The sequence below is a fragment of the Arxiozyma heterogenica genome, assembly GCF_036370985.1.
Source record: "Arxiozyma heterogenica strain weizmannii chromosome Unknown scaffold_16, whole genome shotgun sequence".
Lineage (NCBI taxonomy): Eukaryota > Fungi > Ascomycota > Saccharomycetes > Saccharomycetales > Saccharomycetaceae > Arxiozyma > Arxiozyma heterogenica.
This window is the reverse complement of record NW_027042669.1, coordinates 68417-86580: the sequence shown is the minus strand read 5'-3', so window position 1 is coordinate 86580 and position 18164 is coordinate 68417. Positions and strand designations below refer to the sequence as shown.

Here is an 18164-nt window from a genome sequence, read left to right as displayed (position 1 = left end):
ACTAAATCTGTTTAATATAATATTGAGAATGTTTACTATATATCCAATGAATAAAGGCGCTCATTCCCAACAGGAACAGTTATGAAAATATTTACGTATACATAGAGTTGTATATATATATATATATGTGTGTGTGTGTGTGTTTGTGTGTGTGTTTAAATTGTTTTTTGTCGAAAGATTAGTATTAAATGGATTTAATGATACCATAAATAGGATTGGAAATTATCATAAGGGGCAGAAGAAGGGAGAGAGGGGAGAAAGCACCTTTTTGTTCATCTAGTATTATTTATGTTTAAAGATATACTTTAGTGATATATTCACACTATTGGTTTGAAGAATTTTATCACATATTTTTTTTTGGTTTATTATCTCTTCATGATGTTATTTTTTTTTTTTTTGAGAAAATTCATGTTTTGCGTAGAGAAATATCTTTTTTTTTTAATATGTTCTCAGAGACCAAAAACCAAGATTATAAGTTAATGGCATATATTTTTTGAGTTATCATGTTAATTTTACTCTCTCTGGTTTCTTTCTTTCACCTTTTTTGCTATTTAAATAACCTTTTCAATATACACTACATTCTTAACTTTTTTATTTTATTTTATTTTTGCTATTATTAATAATCTTAGTAACATAGAATACAAATTTGTTAACTCTCATCAATATTAGAGCAATAATATATTGGAAAAAGTATAAAAGTAAGTTAGTATTGTCATGTAAATATACATTTATTTTCACATGTATTTTTCTTGTTTGCTTCCTTCGTTCTCTCTTCAATGCAAGGGGAAAGTTGATATTAAAATAACTATACACATAATATATCAAACATAATATATATATATATGTATGTATATATTATGTTTGATAACTTTCCAAAAAGATAAAAAAAATAAGAAAGGGAATAAATGAATGAAATTTCCAAAAAAAAGAAAAGATTGATCAATCTACTGTATTATATAAAAGAATATGGTAGATTTCTTCGTAAAGTTTAAACAAAAAATATCCTCACACCCAATCTTTAATATTACTAGTAAAAGGAAGAAGAAAAAGAATAAAGAAGAAGAAAATATTATTTTTTCAAGTTCAACTTTTCCTAAGAAAACTCCAGTTATTACCATTAAAGATATCCAAGAATGTAATAGAAGACAATTTGGTTATTCAACTAATAATGGCATAGTGGAAATAATATCGTATTCAAACAGATCACAAGCGGATTTTTGTATAAATAATAATAAAAATAATCAGGATTCGAATAGGTTTTCATTTCAAACGTCCTCTATTTATTTGAATAAGGATAAACCACAACAAGAAAAAGAAAATCTGATTAAGACAGAACCAAATAAATTTTGGCACACTGTTAATAATTTATTGAGAGAAACAGAAAACATATATAATGAAATATGTTTGACTTCAAAATTGGCAACTGATCCATTTGATAATTTTTCAATTCAGTTAGAAAATACTATATGGGAGGACGACAAAACTACTATTTCTCCATATTCTTATTTTAATCATACTATCTTTCAAGAAACAAATACCAAAACAATAGGTGGTAATAACCAGAGTTATAACTACGCATATGGATATTTAAATGAAATATTAGATTTATATATTCAGGAAGAAGCAGTAGAAAGAAATAAAAAGTTATTGAATGTTGAATTACCATCCTGCCAAATATCGAGTGGTAGTACACTGGTACTTAACAAATAAACAAATAAACAAATCAATATATATACATATGTATCAATATATTTATTATTCTACTCTTTTTTATGTCACACCAAAGATCGTTGTTCCTTGACGTCGTTGTTTTTTTTCTTTTCATTATATGACACAAAAATTTTTGAAAATGTTACCCTCACGTCACTATTTCGTATAGAATGATGCCATACAAAGGGAAAGAAAAAACAAAACAAAAAAAACAAACTAAACAAAATAAATTTAGAGATGTTAGATCTCTAAATTTAGTAATGTAGTAAATTCTCCTATTGCATAATATTACTTGACAGAGTATTATTTTTGGTACTTCAAAGAAACATTTCATTAAACTTCGTCAATTGCAACTGATTATTAATATCATTCCCGTTTTTCTAGGCAGTGTATTCACAAAAAGCTTTCCTTACACAATATTCTCTCTTTGCTTTGTTTTCTTTTTGTCAGAAATACAGACTGATTCAGTTGATTGGAACAGAATACACATCATCTATTTATTTGCTTATTAAGATCCAGATTGATTTACAAGATATATTCTGAGGAGTTTTGAGAATTTCTTTTCTATTGATTCTGTGTATTTTTGTTAATTCCAATAAGGAATTAGTAAAACGTTAAGTGAATCGTATTTTTTTTTCTTTCTATTATTCCATATCACAAGCACATATCCTCTGTTCCTCATATCCCATAATGTCTGCTTGGCCCTTTGGACAAACCTCTACCTATTCTTCTGATTCCGATATAAATTCGATATTGACTAATTATTTCGATATATTAAATAAACTGAAAAATAATGATAATGACAGTAACAATAATAATAATGATAAAATTACCAAGAATAATGATACTGAGGCCAACTACGAATACCAGAACAGTCCTGACCTAATTAATAATCTAGATAGTTCCTTTATCGAACGAATTTTAAACCAACCCGACCTTCTACACGAATTAAATAGACAAAATAATACTTTATTAGATTTTATTTGTTTTGGGTATTTTTTTGATAATAAAAAAGTCAAAATACCTCATTTGCAATACTTAATAGATGAGCTTATATCTTTAATATCAACTCCGACAAACCAAGATAATAATGACGATAACAATAACACTAATGACACAGATAATGATCATTTAAAACCTAATAATTTAATTAATGAAAAAATAAATAAAGCTAATATTATTGCAGATATCCTATCTCTTGACATATGGATCATCATGGATGAATTAGTCAAAAATGAAACATATTTGAATCAGTTGTGGTCTCTAATACACGATCCATCTTTCTTGAATGAAAATTCCCCAATTGTGTCAATTTTTTTAAAAGTAATTGAAAATTTATTATTCACCAAACAGAAACCATTTTTAAATTTTATCTTAAAACAAGATAATATCGTGGATCTAATATTATCTCATATTAATATAACCCCATTAATCGATCTTTTCTTAAAAATTATTGGGACAGATAAAGCAGATAATTCAAATGGTATTATCAAGTTTATATCAAGCCAAGATCTAATTAACAAATGTTTGAATTTTCTAGATAACGATAAGTATCCAAATGATATTCAAAATTGTGTAGGGGACTTTTTAAAAGCACTTATATCAATCTCCGCCAATGCTCCAGTTGATGATATCTCAGTTGGTCCAAACGAACTGACTAGAAAATTAGCTTCTCATGACTGTATAGACAAAATGATTGACATTATTTTAACTCAAGGTGGATTTGCACTAAATATAACAGTATCTGTCGTTATTGAATTGATACGAAAAAATAATTCAGACTATGATCCAATTAATCTTCTAACCATGAATCTAAAGGATAATTATCCAAATGATAGAGATCCGATTTATTTGGGTTATCTTTTGTTTAAATTTACTCAAAATTTAGACAGATTGGTTGAAATAATAGTTAAGTTCGATAAACCAAGTGATATCGAAAGATTAAATCAATTAAATGAATCGTTCATCCCCTTAGGGTTTGAAAGATTTAAAATCGTGGAATTGATTGCTGAATTATTACATTGTTCAAATATGGGATTGATGAATTCAAAGAGGGCACCACGGATAGCTCGTAAGCGTGATGACATTAGAATTAAAGACTCTATATCAATATCAGAATCTATGAGCAGTTTGAAATTGTACGACGAGGTTGGGACTGATAGTGATACCAAGAATAAATCTTACCAAATTAATGAAAATAATGACAGCACTTCTAATGATAAAAAAAATTATAATATTATAAATAATAATACTAATGAAAATACTAATGAAAATTATAACAATACTAACACTAATAATAAAATAATGACTAATGATATTACTAATGGAAATGTTATAGACATTAATAATACAAATCACAATAATGATGATGATAGAGAGAGAAATAATATGAAAAACAATATCAAATTTCTTGAAACATCAACTGGCAATAAAAGTTTGAATAGTTTTAATGATGAGAAAACTTTAATGAACTATTCTTTCTTTTCAGATGATGAGGAAGATGATGAAGTAGACGAATCATTTGAGATTCCATATGTGAATGAAAATCAAAATTTAAAACTAAGAACACGACCTACTATTGGTGATGTGTTTAAAATTACCTTAGTTGATAACCAAATATTACCAATTCTTTTAAATCTATTTTTAGAATACCCTTGGAATAATTTTTGGCATAACGTTGTTTTTGATATTATTCAACAGATTTTTAATGGTAGAATGGACTTTTCATACAATTCATTTCTTGTGTATTCACTATTTGACACATTAAAATCATATCAATATATACTGGAGCCAAACAATATGAAATTTTTTAATAGCACCAAGGGCAAGGAACCAGTTTCATTCCAAATAACAAATGATTTTATTTTGAAAGGATATCGAAATTCATACAGATTCTATGAAAATAATAAAATGAATCTGGGTTATATGGGTCATGTTGTTTTAATTGCTGAAGAGATTGTAAAATTTTCCAAACTGTATAAAGTCGAATTGATCTCACCTGATATCTTCAATATTTTACAAGAAGAAGATTGGAAATTCTATTCAGAACAGGTATTGAATGATACAAGATTAATGTATGCAAAAATCCTTGGTGGTGGCACTTATGTGGATGATGGGAATGGGAATATTATCCCACAATTTCCAGATACCACAACTTCAGCGTCACAAACGTTTATTGATGGGACTGTGTCAAATGGAACATATTATCAAAATTCTTCTATGGATTTAGATTCAAATCCTGATGATTATACAACTAATGAAAACGGGACGACAATAAACGGTTCTGGTTTAGTTAATGTGGAACTTTTGGAAGAGCAGTTGACTACTGAATCTGATTTGCATGAGAAGTTAAGAGAAATGATCGCATCCAGAGCACAAGAGGAGATAGATAAACGAAATAAAGAGAATGGGGTGATAATTTTGGGACCACCTGAAAATTCCTCTGCATAAGATGGAGCAAGCAAGTGCACATTATTATAGCTATGTGATATATCACATGCAATGACATGTTCTAGATAGCAGTAACTCTAAACCACATTTATTCAACTGTCCTTTATTAATATACATTTATGATTTTCCGGAATTTTGTTTTTATATTCATCTTACTCTGTTCTTTTCATTCTGCAATACCCCTCATTCCATCTATGCATTAATATATGACTATATGTAGACATTCATTAAAGAATTATTATAATAAATATAATGTCATATTCACATATATACATATAAATAAGGTATATACGTATATACATATATCTACTAATGATATAAGAATAACTCATGTAATTATTATGATATATAAATGTCTCAATTTTTTCTTTATTTTTTTTTTCAATTCTCTGTATTATCATTGGTTCTTACCTTTATTCTTAGTCTTACTACGTTGCGATCCATTGTTTTTTTTATTCATAGATTTGTCTTTAATCTGATCATGATTCTTTCTTGTCAATTTACTGAAAAACCACAGAGGTAGCGTGAAAAAAAAACAATCCATTACAGTAGGTTCTTCTAAAGTATCAGGAGATATGATTGTCCTAATTGGATTCGAATCATCTCTTGGGTTTGGCTCTAACAAATAAACGTCCCCAAATTTAATTAATAACTCTTTGGGTTTATCTTCTGGATGCTGTTGAAATGTCAATCTTTTTTCACCTAGCGAATCTGTGTCATCCAGTTCCTTACACTGACTAATAAAATCTTCTATTCTTTTTCTACTTGATGTATATTGTAATCTTAATACCCCATAGTGAATCACACTAACAGCCAAGTAAACAAATAACAAAATCACATACGTCTTTGGTTGTACTCTGTTAAAAAAATACCCACCTTTATTAAAATCATAATCTGGAAAACCATTCTTCAAGTAATAATCATACATTTTTTTTCTTTCATCGTTACTTAAGATATTGGTAGCTAGATTTAACCTTTCATATAACTTTTTATATTTTTTATTCTTATCAGGATGATATTTTTTGGCCAATTTCCTTAGATGCTTGATAATTTCCTTAGATGTTGAATCTTTACCCTTCTTTAATTTCAAAAATTTGTAAAAGTTCATATTGGGTCCATATTTCTCAACCAGATCATGTTGTAATTGGAAGACTTCAACCTCCTGAGGACTGAAACACCAAACAAAGGTCACTAAAAGGAACGACACAACCAAATAGAATAAAGAATTCATATCAAATTATTATCCTTGATAAATTCACAATTTATCTTGTTATTTAGCGTATATGTTAAGGATAACAATTTACACACCTCTAATGACAACTAATTTTTATTGTTATACCATCAGAATCTACTATGTAATCTTCTTGATAAATAAAATTGGAATACATTTTTAATGCAGTTTTATTCTTTAATTTTTTTTTTTTACATTTTGCAGATGAGTGGATTTTTCCATCTTCAAGTGAAACTTCATTCACATACTTTTACATTCATACGAAGCCAGCACAGGTATTATATACATATCAAACGTATCCGTTATGTGTTTAGATATACCTTTGTATCAGGAAGAGGAGTTCAATTCGAAACAAAGAGAGGGGAAAAAAGTTACAGTTGTAATTTTTATATTCCATTAAGACTTATCACAATCTCACAGCAATGCTACCTGTAAAGTTTGTACATAAATTGTACCAATATTATAGAATCACCAATGCATTTTTGTATGGTGCTTTATTTACACGTTGGTTAATCCTTTACCCATTAATAGGTGGAAAATTTCTTCCTGGAGGGATACACATGTTTTTAATAAAGCTAATGATCTATTCCACAGTAGGGGAACTGATTTGGTTATTTAAGTTTAGATCTTGGAGAAAAGCTATCTTTTCTAGGACAATGTTAAAGGACCTGAATTTCATTAATATTATTGTAACATTACATTATAAAGACAATTATGAATATGCATTAGTGTTAAGAAATGTAAGTTATTCCTTATTTATCATGTCTTTGGCTTTGTCACAATGCTATGTACATTGTTCAAACCTATTTAAAAAAGAACGTCCCAGGAATATTAATAGAGATAATACCAGTAATAATTATAATCCTGACGTAGTGATGACTGTCTCAAATAGAAAAAGCATCATATCTCAAATATATTCTCACCTATTATTACCTATTATGTACACAAGTGAATTTAACATGTTGCTATTGAATGTTCAATATTCAGATTTCAACGATTTACTATGGCTACAATTGATTAATAAAGTAATTTTAGTTCTATTTATTCCCATCGTTTTAACTTGTTGGAAAAGACAATGGTAGAAAGTTAGATTTTGTTATGATTGGTTATTCTTGATAAAATGTATTCTTTTATCAAAAATTTTTATCTCTTTACCTCTCTTTCTCTCTTTACATATATTTATGTATGTATGTACATGTTATATTGCATCTGATATTAATTTAGACATCTCTTCAGAGATTTCCAATGCCATCGACTCATCTTTATTTTTTGAATATTCCAATTTAGCTAATTTTAATTTTGATATAATGCCTTGCATATCAATAGTATCTTTTAAATCTAAATGTTGTGATGTTTCACTAATCAATGCTTGTTGTCTTGATTGTGAATGACTCCATGGATATACATCAATAATCTCTTCTATCCTTTTAATTCCTTCATATTCACCGTCATTATTTCTTTCTTGTGAAACGGTTAGTGTAGTAACTTCAAGTTTTGTAAAATCATTCCAGTATGGTACCTTTTCATTGGATATTGGATCACAACATACCATAAAGAAACCTTCGTCTTCCTTATCATCAAAATTATTGTCATCACAATTAGTGTTCTTATTCAATTCTGAATCTATAAATTCTAATGTATCCTTATCATCGAATGGTAAGATAAATATGATTCCTGCCAATACATCTCGTAATATATCATACTCCTCATTGTTAAATTCCTTGATCCAATCCTCCAATGATGTAGTTAATTCATCGATATAAAGGTCGAATTCCACATCGTAGTATTTATTTTTCCATTTAATGGATTTAATTATGTTTTGGTCAACAGGTAAACTTTGTTTAAATAATGTTTCCAATTTTTCATTTACAGAAGATCGATTATCACAAAGAATAAGGATTTTGTCTCTTACCATGGTGAAATATTTTTACTTTGTATTTTTTTTTTGTGGTGACTATTCGTGTTATAGAGAAGATAGTTCTTTTCATAAATAAATTAGAAATTTTGAATCTTCCGCAGGATATGATTGATCAATACTGAGAATTAAAAAGTGGCTTCATATATATCAGATTAGTCTTATCAATTTGATACGTTTTATGAAAACTTGGAAAGTCCATGGGTGGCGCATTTTCTATTTGTGTCTGTATCTGTTCCTTTTTTTTTTTGTTGGAGAAGCTTTAGTTATTATTACGACTATTAAGATCATTAATCAATAAGAAATATATTTAGTAACATAAAAAGAAACGTTAATATATATAAATATTCATACATAATCGTTCATTATTTAAATTTCTTTGGATTCAGCATAGTAATGTAGGTAGGCAGCCATTAATTTAATACCGTTAATGAAGTTGCTGATATCCAATTTTTCGTTAATAGAATGAGCACCATCATCACCTCTACCCATTGGTAATAATAAGACACTAGTCTTTAATTGATCTTGGAAAGTGACGGTGATTGGAATAGAACCACCTTCTCTAGTTAAGTCTGGTTCGACACCATAAACTAATCTAGTGGCTTTGGAAGCAGCAGTGAATTGAGCATTATGAGGATCAGAGATCCAATAAGCACCATCATGAATCAATTCAGCCTTACATTTGTTTGGAGAGTTCAGTTTAGCAAACGCTTTTTCACAATGTTCGATAACTAATTCATCTAATTTGGCCGAGTCCATATCTGGAACAGTTCTGATGGAAAACTTACCGATAACTTTAGCTGGGATAACAGTCTTGGCACCTTGTCCAGAGAATGCACCTTCCACACCATGCAGGGATAGAGATGGGTATCTCCATCTGTGCATCAAGATATCTTCCTTCTTGGTGTAAAGAGCGGTGTTGGAGCCACTAGCTTTGTTCAATTCATCTAAGGAGAAGTCAATATTGTCATACAATTTACGTTCCTTTTCAGTCATTGGAGCGACCATTTCGTCGACACCTTTGATCAAGATCTTACCATCAGAGTCGACTAAAGTACTCATAACTTTCACCAAGTCGATCATTGGTTCAGCAATGATACCACCAAAAACACCAGAATGTAAATCGGCTTGTGGACCTTCAATAGTGACTTGGTAATAGTTACAACCTCTTAGACCGTAAGTTAAGACAGGTTTTTTAGTACCTAACCAATAATTATCGGAGATGCAGACAGCGTCGACGTCCTTGAAGTAGCCATTGGCTTCCTTGGCGATTAATTCTTCCAAACCCAAAGAACCAGACTCCTCCATCCCTTCGAAACAGGTGATTAAATTAACTGGGAATTCTACACCGGCTTCCTTGTGAGCTCTGACGACGTGCAACCAGCCGGTTAATGGACCTGTGTCGTCAGTGGCGCCTCTACCTTTCAAAAGACCTTTTTCTTCATCGACAACCAGTTCAAATGGTTCAGAGTCCCACCCATCTTCTTTGAAAGCTGGCTGGACATCGTAGTGGCCGTAGACCAAAACAGTTTTCTTTTGTGGGTCATTGCCATAACGAGATAGGATAACAGGAGGCAATTCCAAGTTTGGGTTACTGACTGGTGGAGGTTGTAGGCCTAGTGGTTTCAATTGGATATCGGTGAAGCCAAGGGATTCCAATTGTTGCACTAGAAAATGGGCCTTCTTGACCACTTGAGGTCTTAGGGTCTCGTCCGAGGAGACAGCAGGGATAGCCACTGCTTGAGCGACAACATCAATAAATTGTGGTTTCAACTCGTCAACTTTCTTGAACAGTTGTTCGAACTTTGTTGGAATTTGAGCAGACATTATAGCGCGACGTTGAATTGGGCCTATGATTGAGGTTAGTCCTCGAAGAAACATGAATTAACTGAGCTGAAAGTAGGAAGCAGGAAAGACCAGATAAAAAGGAACAAATGAAGATGAAGGTGGGAAATGGGATGTGTGAAGAAATATGCAGCAGAAGAACAAAAGAGATATCAAGTAGTTCCTTGTGGAAAGGAAAAGAAAGATTCTAAGTTTTCGCAGTGACAACATGGAATAAATATCAACCATATGCGTACTCAGAAGTCGATCGATTATGTCACAATTTAACAGCAAAAAAAAAAAAAACTTTGCAATGCAATTGTCTCCCAGTCAAACTCTAAAAGCAAACAATTTCTGTGTTCGAGGAAAAAAAAAAAGTTTTTACTTTTTTTTCTTTTGTCGTTTTTTTTTGTGTTACTTAGATCAAAAAAAAACAAAAGACAAAAGACAAAAGAAAAAAAAAATGTGTCAACTTCGGGTTTTCAGCCGAAAAAAAGAAAGAAGGGGAGAAAAGGGTACAAAATTAGGACTAGTATTAGGGTTGGTGTTAGGGTTGTTAAATGGTGTATGGGTCTATAATTTTTCTTTTAAACAAACAGAAGAAAGTGAAAAGAGTGAAGAAGACAAAGTTTGGCTGCGTTGTGCAATCATCTCCACAGCAGGCTAGTTAGATCATTCTGTCCAGAGTCTTCTATCCAGAACCAAATGGGTTGGACGAGTGAGTGAGTGAGTGAATGGGTAAGTATAAGTGTGTGTATAAGTGTGTGTGTGTATATATGTCTAAACCATAAATTTGATTACACGGGTCTTTTTTTTTTCTAAGTCTTTTATGGAAACAAGGTTATAATTTAAACATGAACAGTGAACAAGGATTGTTAATACCATTAATAGCAGGGAGTATCGCTGGAGTTGTTCAAACTACTGTTAGTCAACCTTTTGAATTTTGGAAAACTGTCTCACAGTTACCTCACAGGTTTCCTCAAGAAATGTTGCCATTGGGTCACTATTTCACAGGTTGTTCCATCTTGAATATATGTGCTGTGAGTAAAACTTTTATTCGATTTGGTTCCTTCCATGTCGTGAATAACTGGATGCAAAAGACAATTCCTGAAAATCAAGTTCCAGTAAATGGTAGAATCTTACTTTCCTCCCTTTTCACTGGGATGATGGAAAGTGTCTGTATTATTCCATTCGAAAACATTAAAACCAATATGATCGAAAATATTATCCTTGCTTCTCATTCTGTTAATACGACTAATAAGACTACTATTAAAAACGTCTCTACTAAAAGAACAACTTTTCATAAAGTGAAGAGTCCTCTTATCCAATCCAGATTCAGTTTCAGAGATCCTGTGCCAGTACATGGTTTGCTGAAAACTATTAAAGAAATGTACCGTTCCAGAGGTCTCAGATCATATTTTCAAGGCTCTATGCCTACATTGTTTAGACAAATGGAAAATTCGGTGGTCAGATTCGGTACTTACACTGCAATGAAGCAGGTTTGGTTGCAACGGTTTTCGAATAATGAAACATTGCAATCCTACATGGGAGTCATTCTAGGTACGTTTTCCTCTATTGCTGTGGTATCACTAACTCAACCTTTAGATGTCGTTAAGACAAGAATGCAAAGTCAATGGGCACCCAAACTATATACAAATTCAGTTAATTGCGCATATCAGATTTTTATTCATGAAGGCTTACCTGCTCTATGGAAGGGCTTCTTACCAAGATTTTTCAAAGTCGGTCTCTCCGGTGGTATATCATTCGGTATATACGAATATATGGAGAATTTTATCCATTCTATGCAACGGGATGGATATTTAAGTTCATAATATTGTTATCTTGTATATATTTATATATTGTATTTATTCATATTTATTCATACATATTCGTATATATTCATGACCTTTTCCTCATCTTTCCTCGTTAATGTTAGGCTACCTAATAAATAAACCATACTCTTTCAATTTCATTGATTTCACTCATATCTAAGTATTGACAACATATTTCAAATATTTCATTCATTGAAGGCATGGAGTCATTCATTATCATCTGATTATTATTTAAAAATGTAATTATTTTATCGAAATCTGTCTCAAATGTCCCATCTGGTCGGATCAACAAATGCCGTATTTTAGTGACCATATCAATGGTTTCACTACCATTGTTCTTGATATCAATACTACCATGACTATTACTTTTGTCTGCATCTGAATATGCAAGTAGTTCAGCTTCTTCATTGTCAGTGTGTGGCGTTGTTTGACCAAAAGCAAAGCTTCTTTCGTATTCATGGTCGATTATGTCTGGATCCTTATCATAGTTATTCGTATTCTGGCCGTTATCTTCTTCGAAATTCTCCATTCCAACATTGTCTATATCCATAGGAGCAGCAGCATTATCAACAGTATTATTATCGTTATGATCACTTATTGGAAGTAAAATATTGTCATCTGTATATATAGGTTTGACTGTTGGGGGAGTACGTGGCAGTCCAACCGGAAGAGAATCGTTATTAAAGATGAACCCTGTATTATTATTGTTGTTGTTGTTGATGTTGTTGTCATCAACATCTGTCAAAGGTTTTAAACCAACATCCTGAATTTTCAATGGTTCTAATTTACGTATCTTTACTTCTCGTGGAATTACTTTCAACTGTGAAAAGATCAAGTCTGATAAACGTTTAGGTGGGTTCTTAGTATTCTTATTTGTTGTATTTCCATATTCTTTATTCGAATCTCCTTTTGTTTCTGTAGGTAAATCACTTTTACTTGATATTGTAGGGCTACTATCTTCGAAGTTCTTTCTTGGTGTTGCAATAGGTTGTTCAATGTTGGATTTCGATAGATCATGTTCCGAATATGGAATAATCTGTTGAAGTTCGCTATCTTCACCAGATGCCATTTGTAATTGTCCCATAAGATTTTTCCCACTGTTTGAATATCTACTTTCACTCATGTCACTAATAAATAACCTTAATTCATTAGGATTACTACGCCAAGAAGAATGGCTTCTTTGAGCCTGTAATCTCCTTTTCAAACCGGGAGTCACACTCATTCTAAAGGCTTGTCGCAGTCTGTTTTCTTCTATAGCTCGACCCCTGAATGGGGTAAGTATCATTGAATCATCTGTATTCGTTTGAGTCTGAGTCATTTCAAATCTAGTCTTAGATGGTGTATTCATTTACTTACAGTTCCCAATAAGATTAACAGTACAGTACAGTATGGTATATATATACATATATATATATATTTCTTCAGTGTTATACCACTAGTATTAAATCCATATACTGGTAACTATAGATATTTTCATGCTAATATTCTTATACAGTTGTGGGTGACTGGAATGGTTTTGTATGGTTTTTAATAGTTTATTGTTGATATAAAATGTTTTTTGATTAGAGTAAATTGAAGAATTTTGAGAAATTGCCTCTTTGGGCAAAAAACGATGAGTTTTGGGTAGAAACATAGAAGAGAGAGATGTACAGAGAAGTTAATTCGCCATAATTAGGTTCTGCTGCAAACTTATCAGCATTATTAACAGATAACTGTTTATCATCTGTGCTAGAAGTTAGGCATGTATATAATATCTATTCAACTAAACCATTTGAAGTGTTGATCTTGAAGGCAAAGAGAACAACTTGTGAGTTTTTGATAGTAAGACTCTCCCCCCCCATCCTGATCCATACAACTTTGAAAAGAAGTTGAATATTAAAACGCCTCAATGAACGAAGTTCATATGATAAGTAATTATCTCTTATTAGAAGTACTTGTTAGCATTTTTCAAAATTACTCTTTTCACCAGTGAGAACTGATGCAAAAAACAATTTGATATGAGCATGTCTGTATTAATATCAATGATTTGATTTGTTTATTTTTTAGTTTGATCTTTAAATCCACTTTTGGGGAGAGGAGCAAATTCATCTAACTTTTTTGTATTTTAGACTAGCAAAATAATAGACTTTCAGATCTTTGTCTAATCATCTTTTGAACAAACTCATTGACTATTTCTTTGAGAAGTTCGATTCAAATATACTCTTCTTTGAACTTGATATAGGCACATTATATCTACTCGCTTTTGACTAAAAATAACCATTTTGATTACCTTAAGTAACTATTTAACAGGATCTACTAGCAAATGTTTAAAAGAATTCTTTTCACTAATAAAAAAAAACCTCAAAAGGTATTAATATTCCGGTTACAGGAACTTGACCACGAAATGTATTAGGATTCCTACGGCATCGATGAACCCTATTCTGTAACACATTAATGTGCTGTGGTAATGTATTAGCAAAGAGGAATCTGTATAACATATAATCTTATTTTTAATACAAAAAATATCATACTGATGTTGTAATTTACCATAAATTTATCATAGGTAAAACAAGATACTTCTCATTTTAACAAAATTATGAAAGTATGTGATAGTTCCCTGGTTCCCCATATAGAAGACATGGAAACTACTTCATATTTTCTTAATTATTAGACTTTATTAGTGTTATTCTGTTGTGCTAAATTTTGAACTGATGTATTCATTCTCTTTTTGTCTATATTTGTATATTTTAGAAGCACCTGTATATATTAATTACAATTTAGAACAAGCTATAATTCTCTTATATAATTATTAGTAGAACATTATGTTTCTCTTTTTCCTATCTAATATCTTCATGTTGAAATAATTGATTTCGCACTACTTAAATCACAATTAATCCTTATTATTAGAAAATAATTAATAATTATACATCATTCGACTTTCATGTATTTATATAAATGTGTACATTTTACATTGGTTATACCAAGTTTTGTGTTAGAACTGCTTTCTCGCTATCATTCAAAGAATTGTATATATTTTGGAATTCATTGGCATTACTAGTAGTTGCTTCTTTAAAGAATTCTATCAATAAATGTACAAGGCTTTGTGGGACATCCATAATGCCAGTAATTTCTTGGGCTTCAGCTTGTTCTGGATTTAGTTTAATACCTTCATGGTAAGTCTCATCATCATCGTCATCCTCAATAAATTCCTTTAACTTTTCATAATCCAGAACATCATCGACGTCCTCCCATTCATCATCATCATCATCACCTCCGTTATTAGCATTATTCATATTATTGTTAGTATCAATATTATTATCAGACCTGTCATCTATATGTTTGATGTCGCTAGTAATATACTTTTCCGGATCGGTCTTTCTAGTTCTATACTCTAATTCATTACAAAACAATTTGACAATTTTGGTGTAAACACTAATCTGAGTATATCTATCCGGCATTTTTTTAGCCATAGATCTTGTAATGATTAAATCACCATCATAGGGGATTAATTCACCATTGACGGTTACATCATTTAGCCTTGTATCTGACAAAAAGAAGATTTTACTTAATGCAATTACATTATCCTTAATTTTACGTTCTCCTCTGATAATTTCAAAAGTTTCAAACCATTTATTAAAAACTGTTTGAACCACATTAAACTGTGATTGTGGTAATGATTCTTGTTGTTGCTCCATTGACATTTGGAACAGGAAATTCAATGTTTGTAACGGATCACTGTAAGTCAAGAAACATAATAATGACACTAGATTTTCTTGTGTGGCAACATGTTTAACATGGATTAATCTGTTAACAGCAGCTTTTAAAATTTGCGGAATTAAATCAGATAATTCATTATTAAATTTGTTACAAATAGTAACGATTAAAGATCCTACATTCATGGCGGCAGTGTCACTAACATTCATAGATAATAGTCTTTCCAAAATGTTGACAATTGTAGATAACTGAGGTTTAATGATTTCTCTGTCAGTGTTGTGAATCAGATATGTAAAGGCATCTGTGGACAACTGTAAAACTTCATCTTCTACTGATGCTTGTAAAATTTGAACTAAGGGCTCCCAAATATATTCACAGAATTTAGTTGGTAATGGTCCATCAGTTGGTTTTTTCTTCATGAAAACGGTAAGAAATTCTAATATTAAGGATAGTAATGGGGAATATTTGAATCCTGTGATAGCATTACCTTGAATAATATGAACAAAAGATGGTAAGCATAATTCCATGAAGGAAACATATCTTTCGGTTGTAATATTAGCTAATAATTTCTCCAAACACTCTTGAGATTCTACTACAATTTGAATGTTAGATGGATCTTTACTAGAGATAGATAGAACTGAGGTAAATTCTTGACGAATAATCTTGAAATCAGTAGATTCAGTGTTACAATTAATGATATTATGCAACACCTCGATTAAAAGTCCGTTAGTATCCTCTTCAGCATCTTGTGATAGATGATTTACTAATTTTAAAAGATTTAATTGAAGCTGTGAACATAGCTCAAAGTTAAGAACACTAGACAATTCAGCATAATAGGCATAATAGGTGAATGCAATTAATATAGAGGAAAGAATTAAATTATCACTATCTTGATCCTGCAACATAATATTCATACCTCTTTCAACACTTTTAATCAAATAATTGGTAGTCATTATTTTAACATCAGGTAATATATCCATAAAATTGTCCAATAATTTGGGGATCACTAAAATAATTCTCGATGCAAGTAAAGCATCATTTAATTGGTATTGATGCATAAATAGTGCATCAATGAATGCTTCAAATTCATTGATTGATTTAATTCTGAAACTATCGGTTTCTTCACTATTTTCACCATTAATTAGAACACATTGCAACATATATATAGATGATTCTAGTAATTTTGGACTATTCGTCATATTGTTCATTATATATTGCACAACATTTTGGAAGGTTGTTTGTAAAGTTTGACCAGATAAATTACTTAAATAATCAGCCACTTGATCTCTTATGGTATAGTTTGCAGATAATCCATTTTCCTTCGATACAAATTCATTTGGATCATTTAACCAGGTGTCTCTTGTTGAATCATCAAGACATGATAATGTCAACATAGATTGTAATACTGCTGAATGGTCAGTTTCTGTCAATTGAATGGTTTCATTACATAAAGACAAGAATTCTAGAATCTGTATGACGTATTCATTGAATTGTTGCAATAAGATGTCGTCTAATAGTAATTGTTCATGATTATTGACGTACCAATTCTTTAATAAAGATAAATCTTGAATGGATCTTTCTTTAAAATTTTCTATCCACTTATTAGGGAATAATTTTACTGGGAAATCAGACTTTATTAGGACCAAATTTTCATAAATCAAAGATTTTAATTGGAATATCAATTTATTGAAGTTGTCGCCATATTGGGATAACATTTGGGATAACATTTCTAGTGATTTTGACACTATGTCCTTAACGAAGTGTTTTCTATCACCAGATGAATTTGAGGTAACCGTAGACATTTGTAGTAGGCATGCATTAAAGAGTTTCATGGCACCAATTTTGAACTTAACAGAGACCGATAATGATTCAGTAGAGTTGTTAGTATGTGGGTTCATGTCTGTAGCTAATTGTGAAACGATTTTTAAAGTTTCAATACCTATTCCACCATCAAAATACATATCCTCAGATATAATATCATCATAAATTTCATTTAGTATGGAGATTGCGTTTAATGCAGGCTGTGGATTTGCCATAACAATATTGGTTATGCATTTATATAGATCAGGTAACAATTGAGGCCACTGGTCAGGGAAGTCCACAGCGGCAATTTGCACGATACAGTAAGAAGCACCGTTATATAATTTAGTATCTTGGTTTGGATCAAGACATAACTTCAATAAAGAATTTCTGATCATTGTTTTAGTGCCTAAATCTAACGATGAAGTGTTTCTGTAGGACTCAAAAGCTGGGGACCAATAAAAGGTAATCAGTTTTCTTATTGTTAATAGAGCAAACTGTCTGGAAGTAAGGGTAGATTGGACTGCAACAGTAGAATTGTCTTCGTTGTTAGTAGCCACATTCATCAAAGTTGTTAATACAGACGAAGCATTCAAATCAGCTAATTCCAGTAAAGTACTCTCTGCATTATTTCTTTCCGCATTATTAGAGGATTGTGCTAGTTGGATTAACTGATAAATATCACAAGACATAATGGTAAGAGAAAGCT

The 18164-nt window shown here is 30.9% G+C and overlaps 9 protein-coding genes across 9 annotated transcripts; 4 read left to right on the top strand and 5 right to left on the bottom strand.

Annotated features, from left to right (window-relative positions):
* Nucleotides 1-966: 966 nt before the first annotated feature.
* Nucleotides 967-1710, top strand: PWA37_001182 (uncharacterized protein; the record flags this gene model as incomplete). The annotated part of the gene is made up of 1 exon (XM_064857824.1): nt 967-1710. One exon carries the CDS (start codon nt 967-969, stop codon nt 1708-1710), a length of 744 nt encoding a protein of 247 aa, XP_064715184.1.
* A 690-nt stretch (nt 1711-2400) lies between these two features.
* SAP155 (Sap155p) lies at nt 2401-5160 on the top strand (the record flags this gene model as incomplete). Its single annotated transcript, XM_064857823.1, has 1 exon — nt 2401-5160. The coding sequence occupies one exon, from the start codon at nt 2401-2403 to the stop codon at nt 5158-5160; it is 2760 nt and encodes a 919-aa protein (XP_064715183.1).
* Nucleotides 5161-5557: 397 nt separating this feature from the next.
* ERJ5 (Erj5p) lies at nt 5558-6391 on the bottom strand (the record flags this gene model as incomplete). Its single annotated transcript, XM_064857822.1, has 1 exon — nt 5558-6391. One exon carries the CDS (start codon nt 6389-6391, stop codon nt 5558-5560), a length of 834 nt encoding a protein of 277 aa, XP_064715182.1.
* A 422-nt stretch (nt 6392-6813) lies between these two features.
* Nucleotides 6814-7473, top strand: KEG1 (Keg1p; the record flags this gene model as incomplete). Its single annotated transcript, XM_064857821.1, has 1 exon — nt 6814-7473. The coding sequence occupies one exon, from the start codon at nt 6814-6816 to the stop codon at nt 7471-7473; it is 660 nt and encodes a 219-aa protein (XP_064715181.1).
* A 116-nt stretch (nt 7474-7589) lies between these two features.
* On the bottom strand, nt 7590-8306 carry IRC6 (Irc6p; the record flags this gene model as incomplete). Its single annotated transcript, XM_064857820.1, has 1 exon — nt 7590-8306. One exon carries the CDS (start codon nt 8304-8306, stop codon nt 7590-7592), a length of 717 nt encoding a protein of 238 aa, XP_064715180.1.
* Nucleotides 8307-8675: 369 nt separating this feature from the next.
* On the bottom strand, nt 8676-10187 carry DUG1 (metallodipeptidase; the record flags this gene model as incomplete). Its single annotated transcript, XM_064857819.1, has 1 exon — nt 8676-10187. One exon carries the CDS (start codon nt 10185-10187, stop codon nt 8676-8678), a length of 1512 nt encoding a protein of 503 aa, XP_064715179.1.
* A 797-nt stretch (nt 10188-10984) lies between these two features.
* Nucleotides 10985-11962, top strand: MRX20 (Mrx20p; the record flags this gene model as incomplete). The annotated part of the gene is made up of 1 exon (XM_064857818.1): nt 10985-11962. The coding sequence occupies one exon, from the start codon at nt 10985-10987 to the stop codon at nt 11960-11962; it is 978 nt and encodes a 325-aa protein (XP_064715178.1).
* A 109-nt stretch (nt 11963-12071) lies between these two features.
* On the bottom strand, nt 12072-13310 carry CNN1 (centromere-binding protein CNN1; the record flags this gene model as incomplete). The annotated part of the gene is made up of 1 exon (XM_064857817.1): nt 12072-13310. The coding sequence occupies one exon, from the start codon at nt 13308-13310 to the stop codon at nt 12072-12074; it is 1239 nt and encodes a 412-aa protein (XP_064715177.1).
* A 1606-nt stretch (nt 13311-14916) lies between these two features.
* Nucleotides 14917-18147, bottom strand: KAP114 (karyopherin KAP114; the record flags this gene model as incomplete). The annotated part of the gene is made up of 1 exon (XM_064857816.1): nt 14917-18147. The coding sequence occupies one exon, from the start codon at nt 18145-18147 to the stop codon at nt 14917-14919; it is 3231 nt and encodes a 1076-aa protein (XP_064715176.1).
* Nucleotides 18148-18164: the final 17 nt, after the last annotated feature.